This window comes from Spermophilus citellus, assembly GCF_964194105.1.
Source record: "Spermophilus citellus genome assembly, chromosome: 9".
Taxonomy (NCBI): Eukaryota; Metazoa; Chordata; class Mammalia; order Rodentia; family Sciuridae; genus Spermophilus; species Spermophilus citellus.
In genome coordinates, this window is record NC_138191.1 from 130,864,565 (window position 1) to 130,882,786 (window position 18,222).

The 18,222-nt window shown below is 44.1% G+C and overlaps 1 protein-coding gene across 6 annotated transcripts in view; it reads right to left on the bottom strand.

Moving 5' to 3' along the window:
* Window positions 1-18,222, bottom strand: part of VPS13D (vacuolar protein sorting 13 homolog D) — a 253,975-nt gene that overhangs the window by 82,099 nt on the left and 153,654 nt on the right. For all 6 annotated transcript variants that reach the window (XM_081305180.1, XM_081305183.1, XM_081305182.1 and 3 more), the window contains 5 exons: window positions 16,430-16,579; window positions 15,304-15,400; window positions 12,484-12,632; window positions 2,878-3,012; window positions 1,639-1,806 (listed from right to left, as the gene is read on the bottom strand). In XM_081305180.1, the coding sequence (XP_081161306.1) occupies window positions 1,639-1,806; window positions 2,878-3,012; window positions 12,484-12,632; window positions 15,304-15,400; window positions 16,430-16,579 (699 nt within the window). The remainder of the gene's footprint in view (window positions 1-1,638; window positions 1,807-2,877; window positions 3,013-12,483; window positions 12,633-15,303; window positions 15,401-16,429; window positions 16,580-18,222) is intronic.

Here is an 18,222-nt window from a genome sequence, read left to right on the forward strand (position 1 = left end):
CTGGATAGACCCAAGCACCTTCACCCTTCAACTGCACTATGCCTAGGAGAACAAGAACAGACATTTCACAGTGGAGAAGAGGTTCTATGTGAATTACAACTCAACAGTTTATAAAATTAATAACATCTTTACACTGGACAGTCAACAACAACATATTTCAGTACATCTGTTGACATGAGTCCAGTGCCTGAAAGAGGAGCAGAAATCTCTGTGGCCACAACGGCAAAAGTTTTGGCCATGTTGGGGTAAATGTCCTGGGGAAACAAGTCAAACTGCATGGGTGTTCACACTCTGCATCTGTTTCCAAAATGTGCTCTGGAAAGCCTTCTGCTTCTACCCTTCACCCTCTTTCTAAAAGTAAATATAGCTTCCTATTCTGAGTCACAAGATGAACAGCAGGCTTACAGTCTAGTTCAATAATACTACAGCCTTGAAAAACTGATGTGTCAAAGGAATGACCATCTCCTGATGATAGTTTGGAAAAAGGAATGAATCCTCAGCTTTCACACATTAAGAAGAATGCCATGTGATAAAGAATTGCTATTCAACTCCATTTTCTTAATCTGCTGTTCAACATAACTTGTGCAGCACCATAAAAGTCTCTCATAGTCAAGCTACTATTTTGGGGGTGGTGGTGGTGGGGGTACCAGGGATTGAACTCAGGGGCACTTGAACACTGAGCCACAACACCAACCCTATTTTGTATTTTATTTAGAGACAGAGTCTCACTGAGTTGCTTAGTGCCTCACTTTTGCTAAGGCTGGCTTTGAACTCGAGATCCTCCTGCCTCAGCCTCACGAGCCCCTGGGATTACAGGTGTGAGCCACCGCACCGGGCTTGTCACACCACTGTTACCTACTGAGGCAGCACAAATACACCTGTGACCTCGCCCCACAGATGCTCTGTGGTCCATGAGCAGAGTGCACAGGCGCTTTCTCAAGCCTGGTTCATTCATGAAAACCAGTCTTTAAATGCAAAGTTTGTTGAACTGAAGGGGAAGGAAGCAGGGTTCTTTGGAGGCCTTTCATTCAGTTCAGACAGTAACTAACCTTCAACTACCTTCACCTTCTCTAGCTTCACACATAAAATTGACTCCTGCTGGAAAACTAATTGTGAACCTACAAAATATCCATTTAACAAGTTGCCAGGAACAGAAAGGTCAACTAGGCGGCAAGACACAGGACAATTATCCCACTGTCCTTCCGCTGCTGGATTCAGATGCTGCATAGGGCCATGCCGGTGTACATTTCAGGCTGGACTTTCCCTATAAGCTGTGGGGATTAGCTGGCAGATTTTATGCATGATCCAATTTCACATTTTAAAAATCCAGTTAATTCTGTTGGTGCTGTCACTGATGCAGGGAAGTCCAGGGGTCAGGATGCTAGTGCAGGGTCTCTAGGGAGACGCCCAGAGCCTGGTCCAAGGCAGTGGAAATGGAGGGGAAGGAGGAGAGGCTTGGAGGCCTGCTCACTGGTCTTTGTGACACGTCATTGAAGGGGAGAGAAAGGCAAGGCACACAGACAAGGAAGAAAAGGCCTTGAAGATAGCTTCCCACAGCCTGTTAACTATCAAAAAGACAACAGCAATGTGGAGACTAAAGAGGTTACTCATGATGGCATTTCACCTCCATTTCCTCACCTTGGCAGCAGAGTTCGACACCCCATGTGTGACATTTCTGATAAGACCCCCGACATTTCCGTACTTTATCAGTCCAGTAACACCTTCAGAAACATCATTCAAAAGTCCCATGGGATTTCCAAGAAAATCCACCGATCCCAGGATTCGAGCTGCCTGGCTGAGGAGTTCCTGTCAAGAGGAATATGGAGAGAAAAGTAAATTCAGAAACAGTTTGTAATGGCAGGTATCAGTGTGTAAGTGAAGATGGCAGAAATCTACCTTGTCCTCCATCCTTGTTACTACCAACAATTACCTTTTAATCTTCACCAAATGCAAAATAATCTCCCGTCCTCTCATGGGCTCCACCATCTCCCGATACACATGCGCCAGAGATTTGTTTTCAATACGCTCATGAGTACTCTTCAAAGCCAATTCGAAGAATAAAAATAGCTATGGCCTGGGAAAGACTCCTTGGGTGCTCACTGGCGCACAGGTCCTATTCTTCTCCTTTCTACCCTCCCTACTAAGTCCTGGGCAGGAGCAGGGAGGGGAGCAAGCTGTGGAGGGTGGGGCATGAAGAAGGCGTATGCAAGCTTAGGAAGCAACTCTCCACTCTCCTGTACCTCCTACAGCCTGACCCAGGTTCCAGTGACATCTGCGTAGCCTCTGCTTATTAGGCAGATGGAATTGTCACCAAAAGGAAAGACAAGGAAGGCGATGGGGAAAGCAGAAAAGGAAGCAAGCACAGGATGTATTTTAACTCTGAAAGCTGATCACCGTGGTCTGATCTTGACTGGCTATTCACTGAAGAGTATGCCTCGGCTTTACATTTTGGTCTGTGAAGTCTGAGTAATAAACACAAAATGGAAAATGTCCAACTTGATAAAAAAGAGCAGGACTTCACAGGCTCTCACGACAGCGGTGTGGTTGCTGAAAGTAGGCACATGCTGGTAAAGAGAGTGCACAGTATTCTGTGCCATTACTAATGCAGCAATGACACCATCAAGAGTTGTGACTGATCTAGTGGAGGCCCCTGGGACCAGCTCTAAGGACAAGACAAACAGCTCAGGAGTCAAATGCAGTTGAAAGAATTTCATGATATATACGGGATTCATCGGACATGGCCAAACCCCTAACACGACAAATGTGAAATGTCTGACCAGATTCTCAGTAGTAACGTCTTAGTAACCCAAACTCCCAAACGACCATAAGGAACAGCCTGCCTATAGTTTAGCCACTGAGTATGTCCCCAGAGCTCACCTCCTGGAAATGCTTGAGGATGTCGTTGATGATGAACTCCTTGGTCTCATAGGGATGTACCCGAGTGAACGGGTCCAGATTAATCACAGCATCTTCAAATCGAATCAGTGGAAATCCCAAGGTGCTTTTGAGGGCCTAGTTTGGGAAAAGAGAAAAGGATATACTTTAGCCATAGGACAGCCTTCCAGGGTACTGTAATTCTGAATTCCATGAAAGCTGCAAATCTCAACTTTCCAATAGAAGTCGAGGCTTTACAGTTTGTGTGTGTACACTCATATATATTTGTAGTGCCGTGGACTGAACCCAAAGCCTGTGCCTGCTAGGCAACTGCTCTACCACTAAGCTGCACCCCCAGTTCAGGTATTGATATCTATAAATAAGGATTTCCCCTGTACTAATATAGTAAAATATTGGGGGGAAAAATATACCTTTGTATGTATTGCTCAAATTCACATATATCACACAGAAATAAACACTGGTTGACTTCAAAGCATAAATTCCTTTTGATCTGTTGTGTATCTGAGTATTTGTTACATTTACTCTTGGTCCAAAGTACACCACAGGAGGAAACCAAATGCTATGTACAACTATAAGGCCATAATTTAAAAACTAAAATAAAAAAGGTACACCACACACACAGAACAATCAGTGATTTTTCTTGAAGTGAATGTCAGATGCAACCATTGCCCAGGTCAGAAAGGAGACTGTGGCCCCACTGTGGAAGCAAGCCCTTCCCTTTTACATTTCATTGTACAACTAAATCTCAATTTATTTAATCATTGCTGTTGATGAAAATTTGGGTCATTTTCAATCTTTGGCCATCAAGAGGGTTGCTGCCATGAACACTCTTAGGCCTGTCTTTTGGAGCACATCTTGTGCATTTTCTTGGATATACACCTGGGAGTGAAACAGGCCATAAGGAAGGCCTGTGTTCAGGCTCAGTGTGCACTGCAGAAGGGTTTCACAAAGGGACAGAACAAGTTTTTGCTCCCTCCAGCAGTCTACAAGAGTCCCTGTTACTCTACATCCTCATCAACACTCGACATAAATAGCTTTGTTCAAAAAACAGATGTCCTGCTGGGCACAGTGGTGCACGCTTACAATCCCAGCGAACGAGAGGTTGAGGCAGAAGGACGGCAAGTTTGAATTCAGCCTGGGCAACTTAGTGAGATCCTGTCTCAACACTTAAAAACATAAAAATAAAAAGGGCTGGGGATGCAGCTCCATGGTACAGTGCCCCTGGGCTCATTCCCTAAAACTGCAAAAAGAAAAAACAAAAACAAACAAACAAACAAAAAAAAAAACAAAAACAAAAAAAACCAGACAAACTTAATTTTAAAGGAACTTTATCCTATCAGACCTTTCCTTTACAGTAAGAACCAGTGTTCTGGTTCAGAAATCATCATCTAGCCCGAGGTGACAGAGACATTCCCATATGTTCCCTCTTGGAGTTTTGCTGTTTCACTCTTCACGCTTACATCTATAATCCACCTGGTCTTGATTTTGATGTATGGTGTGAGATAAAGCTGAATACTCGTTTTTTCAGATGCATATCAAATCAACTAATCTTTTTTTGGGGGGGATACTGGGGATTGAGCTCAGGAGCTCTCAACCACTGAGACACACCCCTGGCCCTATTTTGTATTTTATTTTAATGCAGGGTTTCGCTAAGTTGCTTAGCGCCTCTCTAAATTGCTGAGGCTGGCTTTGAACCTGCCATCCTCCTGCCTCAGCCTCCAGAGCCAACAGGATTACAGGCATGTATCACTGCGCACAGATAATTGACTAATCTTCATGGAAAACACCATCCTTTTCCCTTTGCAGTCTGCTCCAGACTTTGTCAGAAGTCAATTGGTTGTATTTATGTATCCACCTCTAGATTCTTTTCTGTTTCATTTTGTTCTGCTTTCTACCAACACCACACTATCTGAAATAATGTAGTTTTCTAATAAGTTTTTTGAAATCATATAGTGGAAAAGACCTTCATTCTTTTTCTTTTGAGACTACCTTGGTTACTCTTTGCACTTTTCAATTGTATAAAAATTTTTGCTCCCTCCAGCAGTCTACAAGATCCCCTGTTACCCTACAACAGAAAAAGTCTGTTGATTTGCTGCCATAAAAATGCTCAAATTTTCATTCAGACTGCATTGAACCTGTAGACCACCTGGAACCTTCCAATGCAGTAACATGACGCAGTCCCCCATCTCTCTAGGTCTTCAATTTCACTCACCAACGTTTCCTCGCTTTTTGCATGAAGCCCTTGGAGGTCTTTTGTTTGGTAAACTCTTAGGTACCTACGATGGACTCAAAATGGCCCCAAGTTCTTGGTGTCTTCTACAAGAGGGGGGTCTGCCTTTCTTCCACCTGAATCTTACAGGCCCTATCATTTGCTTCAGTCAGTACAGTGCACGGGAGGTGAAGTACCATCTCCATGCAGAGGCTTTCAGAGAATGTGGAACTTCCAGTCTGTCCTTTTTAATGACTCCCCCATGTGAAGAGGAGAGACCAGGAGGAAAGCAGCTCTGCTGAGAGCCAGCACCAACTGGCTGACGTGTGAGTGAGGTGGCCCTATAGCACTCAGGATCAGCCGGACTGCCAGGTGACTGCAGCCATGAGAACGAGCACAGGCAGGGTAGCAGCAGAACCATCCACCCTTAGGTCTAAACTACTGACCCTCTGAATTATGAGCAAAAACAATTAAAAGAAGGTTATTGTTTTAAACCACTAAGTTTTAGAGTGGTTTGCAAAATAGTAATTACGATAGATATGGCATCTCATGTTTTCTTAATGTCTTTGGAAATGATATCCTTCAAATTTTCCTTTTCTCTATAATTGTTGCTGACTTATAGGAATGCAGTTGATTTTTACATATTATTTCTAGTTATCCTATTAAACTGACTTAATTATTCTTTAACTCATTCCTATGTTCTTTTAAATTTTCTTGGTACATAACCATGTTCTCTACAAATAACAAAGTTTTCATTTTCCTTTCCAGTTCTTATAACTTTTCTTTCTTTTAAAAAAAAAAAAATCTTATCTACCCCATTGCACTGCTAGGATCTGCCATGAACAGAGTTTGACGTGGACCTCCTTCGCCATGTCAAGCCAAGCTTCTCCTGTGCGGCGTATGCTGTAGCCTTCTGTTCAGATTTCTTTCATGTTTATTTTAAAAGTACTGGTTTATAATTCTCCTTTATTGTTTAATTATTTAAACAATAAATTAGAGATTTCTGGTAAACTTCTTAGACACATTCACTGTTATTTTAGATTCTGTGGGTGAACATGCCAACATTTGGGTCTGTGTCTAGTAACTGTTTTTTCCCTTGGCCCTAACTCACACCAGACGTGGTAATTTGTGATTGAATGTGACATTTTGTATGAAACTTACAGCGACTTTGGATCATGAGTCTTTCAAGTTCTGGCAGGCAGTTATCATACAAGGTGTAATGCCTTAATACAACCAGGGTTTAGTTTCCTGAAGGCTGAGGCTCAGTTTTCTAAGTCTCAGTTTTCTGGTCTCTCTGAGTCACTGTAAGGCCTGGCTTCGTCCCTTCACTGTCTCCCTGAACACCACTGCCATTCCTTCAGTTTTCATCTTCCCAGGACCAAAAAAAAAAAAAAAAATCGCTGAAAGGTCTGCTTTGTTCTATGCCCTCTTTACTGTCACTTCTTGCTTGGCTTCTTTTAGACTGGGTCACTTAGAAATTGGCAAACGCCTCAAGAAATGAAGCGACTGGGAGCCCGGGGGTCTGCTTCCTCGCTGTGCTTCTCTTTGAGGGCTGGTCCTTCAACCTCCAGCTCTCTAGCAATGGTGCCCAGTGTTTGCTTTGCAGCCCCACAACACTGTTCCAAAGTTGCAGCTGAATTCTCTCTGGCAGTTGGGTTTCTGCATGGCCTCTTTGCCTTTTTCCCCAACCACTTACAAATCAGAAAAAGTCTCAAGAAAAAAACTAAAATAAAATTCAGGCTATGGGGCTGGTAGAGCTCAGTGGTAGAGTGCTTGCCTCGCACATGTGAGGCACTGGCTTTGATCCTCAGCACCACATAAAAATAAATATATATTTTTTAAAAAATTCAGGCTGACCTCACTGAGCTTTCCTCCTCCCACAAATCCTGGATCCTCAAGTCCTGGCTGTCTTGGTAACTTTACAATGAATGGCCTTTAACAGACTTTTTGTTTCTTTCTAACAAATTACTTTCTTTTTTTTAAATACATATTTTTTAGTTATAGGGTGAACACAATATTTTTATTTTATATTTATTGATGCTGAGGATCGAACCCAGTGCCTCACACATGCTAGGTGAGCGCTTTACCTCTGAGCTACAACCCCAGCCTCTAACAAATTACTTTCTAACTTTACTTGAAGTTCTCGGCTGGGTTGACCATAATCCAGTTAATTTCTGAATATGTAACTATTTTCTGATCACATTTAACATGATGTTTAGAATGCATGCTTTACTGAATGTGAATTTACTTTTCCATGCTAATAATATCAATCTCTAAGCCACTTGGAATTTATCCCTATAGAGTATCAAGAATTAATTTAATTTTATAATAATTTAATTTCCCCACTAAATTAAAGTCTATTGCATATTAAAATTTCATATACAATTTAATGAAATTTCTGTTGTTTCTTGCTTATCTTTTTTAATCTTTTTGCATATGTTTTCAAAAGCTGTCTTAAAGTCTTTTAGTACAACAAACAACACTGAAATCAAATCAAGGCTGGGGTTGTGGCTCAGTGGCACAGTACTCGCCTAGCATACGTGAGGCACTGGGTTCAATCCCCAGGACCACATAAAAAAACTAAAAAGAAAATCAAACAATGGAAGGAAAAATAGCTGAAATTGTCTAAAAAGGGGATACTTGTTTACGACTTAAAATTTAGGTAGAAAATGGCAACAGGCTGAGAAATCTGACAACATAAAAATTAGATATCTTGTGATTAAACAAATACAGACAAAACACACAAAAGCAAAATATAAAGACAAATGAAACTGAAGAAAAAATACAATTTTCATCAAAGACAAAACTTTTATGAAGAGATCAATAAATGGACAAGTGATGTCACCAGATACTTCACAGAGAAAAAACTGTCCCTTTATCATTTGGGTTAGGAGGAGAAAGAGTAAAGGAAATCGGTGAAAGACGGAGACGTGATGAGCCGAGAGGAAGAGAACCGGGGCACAGATGTCAAGAACAGGAGGCGAGACACTGAGCGGCTGAGGAGCCAACAATGAGGACAGAAGAAAGCCCACTGGGTTTGGTTCCCTAAGAGATCACTAATAACCTCCTAATAAATAATTTCAGAATGAAACATTTTAGGAACTAAGAGTAGCCCCAAGTGGCCAGTTCAGCCCCCATCTTTTGCAAAACTACAACTGAGGACAAGTGGACAACCTGGAGTCACGCAGCCAGAGTTGCTAGGTCTGGACTCACATGTGCCCCTTTCCACACAGTAGCCACCTCTTAGGGACAAGCAGGAAAGCCAGAAGGCTCTATTATTTCTCCTGAAAACTTTCTGCCATTCATCCAGCCACTCGGCCCTGCCTCACGGCAAGTGCTGATGACCTGAGAGGCCACGCTATCCTCATGTCACCAAGGGAGAAATGAGGCCTCAGCAAGCTGAACTGCTCTGCTCAGAGCCACAGGTCGCGCGTGTGGGGAAAAGCAGCTCCGACGCCGGCTCTGGTGCTCTGCTTGGCAGCCCTCTGACACTGTCGCCCTCTCAGGAGGGGCGGTGTGGGTGAGCAGAGGCCCGAGGTAGGAGGCTGTTGTGTTTCCTTTTAACCCCAGCTTCACGGATGCAACCAAACACTGAGGAAGAACCATGCACGGTGGAAAGACCCTAAGAGCTCGATTGAGCGGCCAAAGCTCTCAGGACAGACAACATCTCCTCCCTGGATGACTGAGGTGCTTCATCGGAACCAGGAAAAACACCCTCATCTAGTGGCCTGCTGCTCGGCCTCAGGCCTCCCCATTTTTGGAAGGCTGAGAAGCAGCCTATTGGTGTGAATTATTCTGCCACCTTCAGGTTGATCTGGTCAAAGTAGGAGAGAAGAGAGGGGAATAAACAGTCAAACAGGGCTCTTTCTGGTAGTAAACAAACGACTCATCAAATGCAGTCGTACACAACGCTGATGCTTACTCAATCAAGTAGCAGTTTCCTGTTGTAAAATGGATTCTGGAGGAAGCAAGCCTGTGCACATAAGTTCCTAATAAAAAGAAGAAACTGCCTCCCTACCTCCCCAGACAAAAACTGCTAAGGCTTCCAGAAACATTTCAGTCAAAAGAAGAAATACCTGTCCACAAGGTCTCAGATCACAAGCTATCCTTGGGCCAGGTCCTTTCTTTTCTCAGTTTATCCTGCACTAAACAAAACTGTCTGGAATTCATTCTTTAAAGGTTTATTTATGGTACAGAGAAACTGTTTATGTGGAGCAGGGTATTTGCCTATTTCCCTCTTGGGACCGTGTTTAAAACTACAGGGATATTTCCCTCTCTGGCACTTTCTGAAATACAATTAACAATACTGGATCTTTTTTCCCTTTAACAAATCTGGTTTTTATTTAGGGAGGGGAGGAAAAAAGTAAAGGGCCTGAAGTTTCCCAACAAATTATTTCAAGCCTTTGAGAAGACAGTTCTAGGCTTTTTAAATAGTGTCTTTGTTTGAAATTCCCCCTGACCCCCACCCTCTTGCTCTGACCATTAAAATGTGGGTTTCCTTCCAAACTAGATTGCTCAATTAAAGCCCTTCTTCTGTAATACCCAAATGCTCTAAATGGGAAAGGGACTTCTGTGGGCCACCTTATGAAACATTTTAAAGGCTCCTGACCTCTTTTGATCTTTAAAGAAACCAAAAACACACATATAAGCTACCTGGCATTTTTTGGTACTACTATGCCACTCTCTAACATGCAACTGGGGAGAGTAATGGAGCTCTGGGCTGGGGGAGCGCACCTTTGTCTCTGCGTTTGTGAAATGGAACTCCCACCTCCCCCTCCTCATCACAGAGTTTCCGAATCCAATTGAGATAGCAGATGTGAAACTGCTTCCAGTCCCTCTGAACAGACACTCTATCCGCAACAATGTACCCTCAGTGTAAACCTGAAGAGACTCCCCTCAGGGACTTCTGACAGCCTCGCTTCTGGCCGGGAGTCGGGGGAATTGAGATAATTATTCCTTCAACACCAAAGACATGGTTACCTTTTAGTCAGCCTCTTGTGATTCCTGCTCAGGAGAGGACTCCATTTCCTGAGTATGTACTTTTAGTGATTATATATTCATCAAAGAGTACACTGCCCTTTCTAAGAGCTACTAATGAAAGGCTATTACTCTGTTAGGAAACTCTGCACAAATGACATTATGAGTCCCAGACTCCACGAGAAGAACTCAAGACACAGTCAGACGGTAACTTCCACAAGCTGTGAGTTCAAGGCTGAAGTCCCCGCTCCAAGTGCGCTGGTGGAAACGTTCTCTTACCGCACTCTGCAGGTCCTCACCCTCTCAAATGGCTGTGCCATTTAATTTGTTTAACAATGATTTGAAAATGTATTTTGAAAATGTTCCTGCAACAGGGTGCCAAGGGCAACGTTCAACCTGCAGGGTTTCCAGCTCATGTAAGCCAGGGCAGGCAGCATCAGTACCGCGGCGCAGCTGGGGGCTGGAGCTATTTGCTGTAGAAAATCCTACTGCTTTTGTCAACCTGGGGCAGGTTAGAAATAACAGTTAGGTGTCTATGTTTCTTAGTAGGAGTATTTTAAAAACAAGAAGTCCTCGACTTGCAGGAAATGCTTAACACTGGTTTGTTGGGCAAGTGCCAAGTATTCTGGGAGAATATACTTTATCAAACAACCCATTCCGAAGGTCACGCAAGTCAAGTGGATACTTGTGGATATTAGCAAGACAGTGGTTTTCCCATGGGTTTCCCCTCACTCCCAGGCTAATTATAAGTACCTTTGGTCTCCTGGGAAACATGAAATTAAAGCAAACTCAGCCTCCAGGCAGTAAGAACAGCAGGGCACCCTGCACTGGTCCCAGGAAGAGTCTCTCTGCTCTTGAGCAGCACTCCCGTGTACCACCTCAGTGAACAGCCACCGTTGCCCTATCCTCATCCAAACACACGCTGATGTGGACCAGACTTCTGTCTCACCACCTACAGGCCTATTGTAGAAGTTTTAAGTAGACAGACTGCAGGCCACACAAGGCCCACACATGTGTTTTGTCAGGCCCACAAGGTTTAAGAAAAAATAAACCTGAATTGGTTGCCAACATTTAAAACCAGGAGATTCCATATAAAAATCCAGATTTCTAGCTTCTCTTTAAAAATATGAAGATCTGGCAACTCTGGGTTCACGTTCCCGTGACAACAACTGGCGGAGCTGAGCGAAGGCTTCCCCCTCATAAGGCACGTGCCCTCACACCCCAGCTCTGTGGCACTGCCACCTGAGCACGGCCAGCACAGCCATGCAGCACCTGGATCCATGACTCCAAATGAATTTTACTTTGCTCGGCCCTCCACCTGTCCCTGTTCAGAGAGAGATGGGCCTGCTGCAGCATCGGAGGAGGCAACACAAGGTGGTGGTGTTTCAGCTGGTGTTCAGTGGGACGAGGGAGGTCTTGACAATAGGCCCAGGGCGTGCAAGCTGCAGGGAGGCAGGCCAAGCTGCCAGCTCAGGGGAGACTGCCTGACGTTCACCTGATTCCATTCCCACTCCTACCACTGCCTCGATTGCAGCTTGAACATCCATTTCCCTATCAAGCAGGGACACCACTGAGGACTCACAGGCCTAAAATTCTCTGATTCCTGATGTTCTAGGGAGCAGCACAGTATAGTGAAGGAAAAAAAATTAAGACCAGTCAGATAGGCTGGGCTTTGAATCCTAGCTCCCTCCCTACTTAAAGTGTATTTTATTGCTGAAAATGAAGTTGGTGCTCAGGCTGTATCTGTCAAGTACACATCAAGATGGTTGGCAGGAGCCTCTCATCTTGATGTAGTCAGCGGTGGGACGTGGACACATCCCAGTGAGAACACAGCTGAGTCCTCCTCAAAGCGGGTAGACATTCCTAGTGACAAACCCCCAAGAAGAGGCAGATTACTAAGAGGAGGGTGGTCAGGTCCTGGACACAGAAAGAAGATATTGTCTTGTCTTGGGTTTTGTTCTTCTCAAGTCTGGGGGCACCTCTAGGAGGGGAGCTTCTCCATCTCTGCAGTAAGTCAGGAGCTGCACAGAGAGCAGAGGGCTTTCACACCACCCTGTGTTTGTTCTCTCCAGTTATTCCTTGATCTTTAGCAAAGTCACATTCAGCCATTAAACCAGAAAACAGACATAGGTATGAGTCAATAAATGATCTATAAAAAGAAAACCCACAGGGCTGGGGCTGGGGCTCAGCAGTAGCACACTTGCCTGGCATGTGTGAGGCACTGGGTTCAATGCTCGGCACCACATGTAAATAAGTAAAATAAAGGTCTATCAACAACTACAAAAAAGAAAAAAAGAAACCCCATAAAAATACATGCTGTGATGTCAGACAGAGAAAGCAAACAGCCAACACGTTCGTCTATCCCGAAGGAAAGTGTTGAGACGTACCCCAAGCTGGCTCACCTTAAGGTCCAGTGGCAGTTTGTTGGAAGTGAACACACTCAGCTTGATCTGGGGGATGCTGATCTTGAGGTTTTCAAAGTAGTATCGCCTTGGCGTCCCGCCCTGCTCGGCCGTCTTTTCATGGAGGTTTTCATCATAGTTTTCCACCTCTGGTTTAAAGGCAGAATTTAAAAACCAATCTCTTTAGTCTCATGGTTCAAATACTTGTATGGCATTGAAAAAATTCATCCCAAAATGTAAACATCTCTTAGTTTATGCAGAATGCAGTATCTTGATGGCATTTCTTTGTAAAAGCAGATCTGATTCATGTTATTTATCAAAAAAGTAGATGATCTCAATCTTCTAACCTGTGACTTTGCCATCTGGCAGATACCGTCTTTGGAAAAATAATCCAGGTGGGAAAATCAAAAGTCACAGGTGTGTTTGCTGGGCACAGGCTTTCTACAACTACTGTTGGTATTAACCGTCATTAAGATTATCTGAATTTATTTCAAAATGTGATATGTAATAAGAATTTGATGTACAGTACCACTGAATCAAAATGAATAATATCACCAATTAAATAATGACCCTGAATGAAACATTGAGCCTGAAAAATAACAGGGCTGAGGCCATAAACAACTAGCGTCACTGTAAACAGAACCCTCCCCCAGTGGTGGACGCTCCCTTAAACAGGACAAGGCAGGCTTTTTAATTTACTACCCCATGAAGTAAAAACTGATAGGGGCTGAACACAGCAATGAGCTGTCTGCCCGAGGCCACCCCCACATCCACTGAGGCAGCCTGTTTCCCCTTGGCTTCGGGCACCTTTAAAAGAAAACCAGGGAGACTACACCAATCTACGGAGCAAGCAAATTTACAGCATGGTCTATTATTAGTTCTATGTACAGATAAGCGGTACTGTATGTAACATGTCCTGCCAACCTGCGCTGGGGGACACAGTTGCATTGGAAGGCCCGGAGGTGCTCCAGTGAAGGCAGAGAGGACTCTTCACAAAAGTCTACGCCTATTATTCAATATTTGCTGAGAAACTTACTACAGCAGTTCAGGCAAGGTGGTGCACGCCTGTGATCCCAGCAACTTAGGAGGCTGAGGCAGAAGTGTCACAAGTTCAAGGCCAGCCTCAGCAACTTAGTGAGACCTTGTCTCAAAATAATTTTTTTTTAAATGACTGAGTGCCTTTTATTTTGTAGCAAAGTCATAAATTTTGAGAAGGTAAACATTGAAGCTTTTCAACTAGATATTGATCTGCATGGTGTAACTCTAAACAAATGTTTGTTGTTTTTGTTATTATTAACACAGCAAAACCTAATTTCAGTCCTTTACACTCTACTATGAATATTCATCAAAGTGCCACAATTATAACACAAATATCAAAATAAAAAATTTTAATAAAAGGGCTGGCTGTGTAGCTCAGTGATACACCGGCGTTCAATCCACAGTACAGAAACAAAGGAACAAAGAAGGAAAGAGAAAAGTGGGGGGCAGATGAAGAAAGGAAGGAAGGAAGAAACTCATTATGGCAACTTTTAAGAAAAGCACGACCAGGCTGGGGCTGTAGCTCAATGGTAGAGCACTTGCCCCGCAGGTGTGAGACCTGGGTTCAATCCTCAACACCACATAAAATGAATGAATGAATGAATAAAGATATTGTATCCATCTACAACTAAAAAAAAAAAAAAAGTAAAGCATGAACAGTCAAATTTAAAGTAAAACTTCTCAAGAAGGTATCAAAACAGAATGGATACCTGACCAGCAGGCTTTCAAGGGGCTGTTGAATATAGGTAAACACTGGAGCCCCAACTCAAGGTAGAAAACACAGCATTGAAAAGTCCTGACTGTTCTTACTCTTGAAACCACAAACATTATTTTTTTCCTTTTTGTGATGTGGAGGACTGAACCCCGGGCCTCAAACATACTAAGCACACCCTCTACCATCGAGCTATATCCCCAGCCAATCCCAAATACTCTTCAAGCTTGATTCTAAATCCAGGATAAAAAGAACAAAATATATTCCCCTTGCATCATGTACATGTAGGTACACACTTCCGGATACATTTCCCCTCAAGTCAACAGGGGCAGACACACAGTCTTTTTCTTATCATTTCTTCAGGCTCAATGTTTAATTTAGGTTTCAAAAGGCTGAGCATTACCAGCATCTTTCTAAGCTGTATATACAGCCCTGAAGTATCTACCTACAAGCAGGAGAAGACTGGAATGTGAAACCTAGCATAAAGAGACAACAGCTAAATTATTCTGCACTATTGCTGGGAATTTGTTTTTCAAGTTTATCTTACTCCCTTCTCCAAAGAAGAGAGTAAAGTAACTAGAAACCTTTATAATTACAGTAAGACACATGGGTATGGATGTCAAAAGTCAATGAATTAAGACCAGCCATTTTTTTTCCCCTCAACTAAGCCCAAGGAATTGCCAAAGGGATTTTGGATTCTTGGACCTGAGTCTGCTCAATGAGCAAACGTTAGGAGACACAGTAGTTTGCTAAATAACATCGTTTCTGTTATCCTAGGGCAGAGAAACAAAAAATACCAAGCATAGAGGAACAGTGTGCTGCTGCCCAGTGACTTACCAAGGATATCCCAGGACACCAAGACCCTCTAGTAGCTGTCTAGTTCATGGACGTAACCCAGATAACCAGCAATGAAAGGGAACAGTTGAGACACAAACTCCTGCTTGCTAGTTCAGGCTATAAAGTAGAAAATAGCTTGGCGGGCACCCAGGAGACACCTATTTTCACAAACAGACTAAAACGTGCCATCTGTGGGCCAATGACAGATAGAAGTACAGGCTATTTTACTTTACCTGACTCTGCCTGGTCGTAGCCAAAGAAACTGAGCAGCTTAAGGAGCAGTTTTTCCTCAATCTGTACTGTGAACCTCTGGGCTGTGACCATCAGGTGCTGGAGAGAAAGAAATTCGGGTTTTCAGGGTGAACACCTGGGGAACTTGTACTTGTTCAGTTAAGAAGGCCTCAGGAAGCCAGGCATGGTGGTACCTGCTGTCTCCTAGCCATAGGGGAGGCTGAGGCAAGAAGATTGGCAGAGCCCAGGCCTGGGCAATATAGTGAGATGGGGTCTCATTTAAAAAAAAGAAAGAAAGAAAGGCCCAATGACATGACATGGTTTCCTTACCCATGTGATTTAATAAGTGCCAAATTATTTCTGGCTTATCTTTCTCTACCTTGTAACAGTTAATCAAAAACCCCAGAAGATGTTCAGTGGATAATTAATCGCCATCCTGTTGCTTGGCTCCCAGGGCATCTGGCCTTGTGAGTCAGATTACAGCTCCAGATGCCCTGTGCCGTGAGAACCTTGTGGTCGTCTGTTCAGACGGATGGTAGCTTGCACAAGGAACTGCACGAGTAGCTTGTGGCTGAGGGCTCCAGGCAGGCTTGGTCCCATAGACACTGCTGACAAACGGACAGGAAGACGGGAAGCAACAACATCTTACTCAGCTCCCACTTTTCCAGTTTGTTGCTATAGCAGCTGGCTTATATTTGGGGACTGCTCCAAGAGACAGTTTATCACTGTTGAACAGTCTCATCTGCTTTTAGGACACAGTTTAGTAGCTTAGATACAGGACATGTGTCCCAAGGTCAGACCCCTTGGAGCTCCTTTCCAGTATGTCTGTATTACTCTCTTTTGATACCACATTTGACTAATCTAGAAGATTCTACACATTCCTACAGAGATTTCGGTCTGATGAAAGAAGATGCTGGGCCCTGTGGATCCAATACCTTCAAACTGTCACCTGCAAGGTCACTGAACACAACTGAGAACATAAAGTGCCAAGAAAAGGAGTTCCTGCATATGCCCGTCCCCAGCCCGTCAGAACGGCTTCCACATGTAGCCTGCACTGCTGCTCTGAGACGCGGCTGAGAGACAGCAGATCCCCTCCCACATGGCACCACCCCAGCTCCCATAGCCTACCTTGTAGATGTTGGTCAGTGTGCTCTTACTGGGGGACTTCACTGCGTTGACCTGCACTGCAGGGCCTGTCTCGATGACCTCGTTCTCGTTGCTCAGGGGAGTCACGTAGAGCATGAAGGGCTGAGTGGTGCCAATGAGCTGATTGTCCACCTGGGACACGAAAAAGCAGCAAAACAGAAACAGAGCACATGCTCAGTTTTCGTTTCCACCTTTGAGTGGTACCTCCTACTAGGCAGGTCCCTCAGCAAGTCACGAGCTAGCTGGTCCACACCTTAACAGCAGATGGAAAGGCGCAGGTGTGGCCAAGGCCAGTCAGAACACTTGAGTGCAGTGGTAACGGAAACCGGGGCCAGGCCTGACTGGTGAGTGCTTCATTCATAGAAGGGACTTGAAGTTTTCTCACATGAGAGAATTTGTGTGTTGATTAGCTCAGTGGGCCATTCCAGAACAAATGCATATTTAAACATTATGTTGCAAATAATATATACAGTTCTTATTTGACAACTTGAAAAATTAATTACATGGGGCTGGGGATGTGGCTCAAGCGGTAGAGCGCTCGCCTCGCATGAGTGCGGCCCGGGTTCGATCCTCAGCACCACATACAAACAAAGATGTTGTGTCCGCCGAGAACTAAAAAATAAATATTAAAAATTCTCTCTCTCTCACTCTCTCTCCTCTCTCACTCTCTTAAAAAAAAAGAAAAAGAAAAATTAATTACAGAAATGAAAATAAAAACTCAAAAAACATACTAGGCACCAAGCACCTTGCTAGCCATCTCACATACACGGTCCTATCAAAGGCCATCACAGCTACTCCTTAAGGGCTCTGTCCCAATCCTTACCAAAACCTCAAGCACACCCACCTCATTTCAAAGAAGACGCCGAAGACAGAGGCCCTAGCTTAAGTTGGTCAATGACAGAATGAGAACTCGAGGCCAGGTCTGTCCATACCCCCAAGGCCAAAGCTCTCAACCACTATGTTGTCGATGCTTCTCACACCAAAATCCTTGAAGGCAATTGAAATTAGAAAGACAAGAGCTCAAGTGGCTACCAAAAGAGTACAATTCCCTCTAACGTCACAGTCCTTCTGAAGAATGCAGCACCAAGTAGCGAATAGCACTAGCACCACGACGGGGACCATGGCTGCACCAGGACATTCACACACCCAGGAAGCTCACCGAGTAGCAGCCACCTCTTCTTTCTGTTTCAAACTGAAGATCTTGGGGCCAGTAAAGCAAAAACCATCTGCTGGATTCCCATAAAAGACAATCAAAAAGCAGGACGCAGTGGCATACACCTGTAATCCCAGCAGCTCAGGAGGCTGAGGCAAGAGGATCAAACGTTTAAAGCCAGCCTCAGCAACTTAGAGAGGCCCTAAGCACTCGGTGATATCCTGTCTCAAAAAGACATGGGGGGGGGGGGTGCGGAGAGACCATCATGAGGTACTTTCTGCCCACTAACTACCATGTGCCTTCTGCTACACGAAAGCCGGAAGCTAGTATTCCTCTCTTGTTACAAACAGGTAAAGAGAGGCTCAGAGAAGCTTCACGAGTAAAATTACCTGACACACACACAGCTGGTAAGTGGAAGAGCCAGCATTAAAATGCAGAATTTCTGGCACCAAACTCTTTGCCCTGCCAGGACTTCCCACAGGTTCCCATCCCGCAGTGCTGGGGTCTGGGCTGACCTCCCCTCCCCTGGGATAAAGGCCAGAGGCGCGGGGTACCTGCGACCATCTCCACTCTTGCCCCCAACAGTGCTCTCTGCTCAGTAGCCACGGTGATTTGCTTTTAA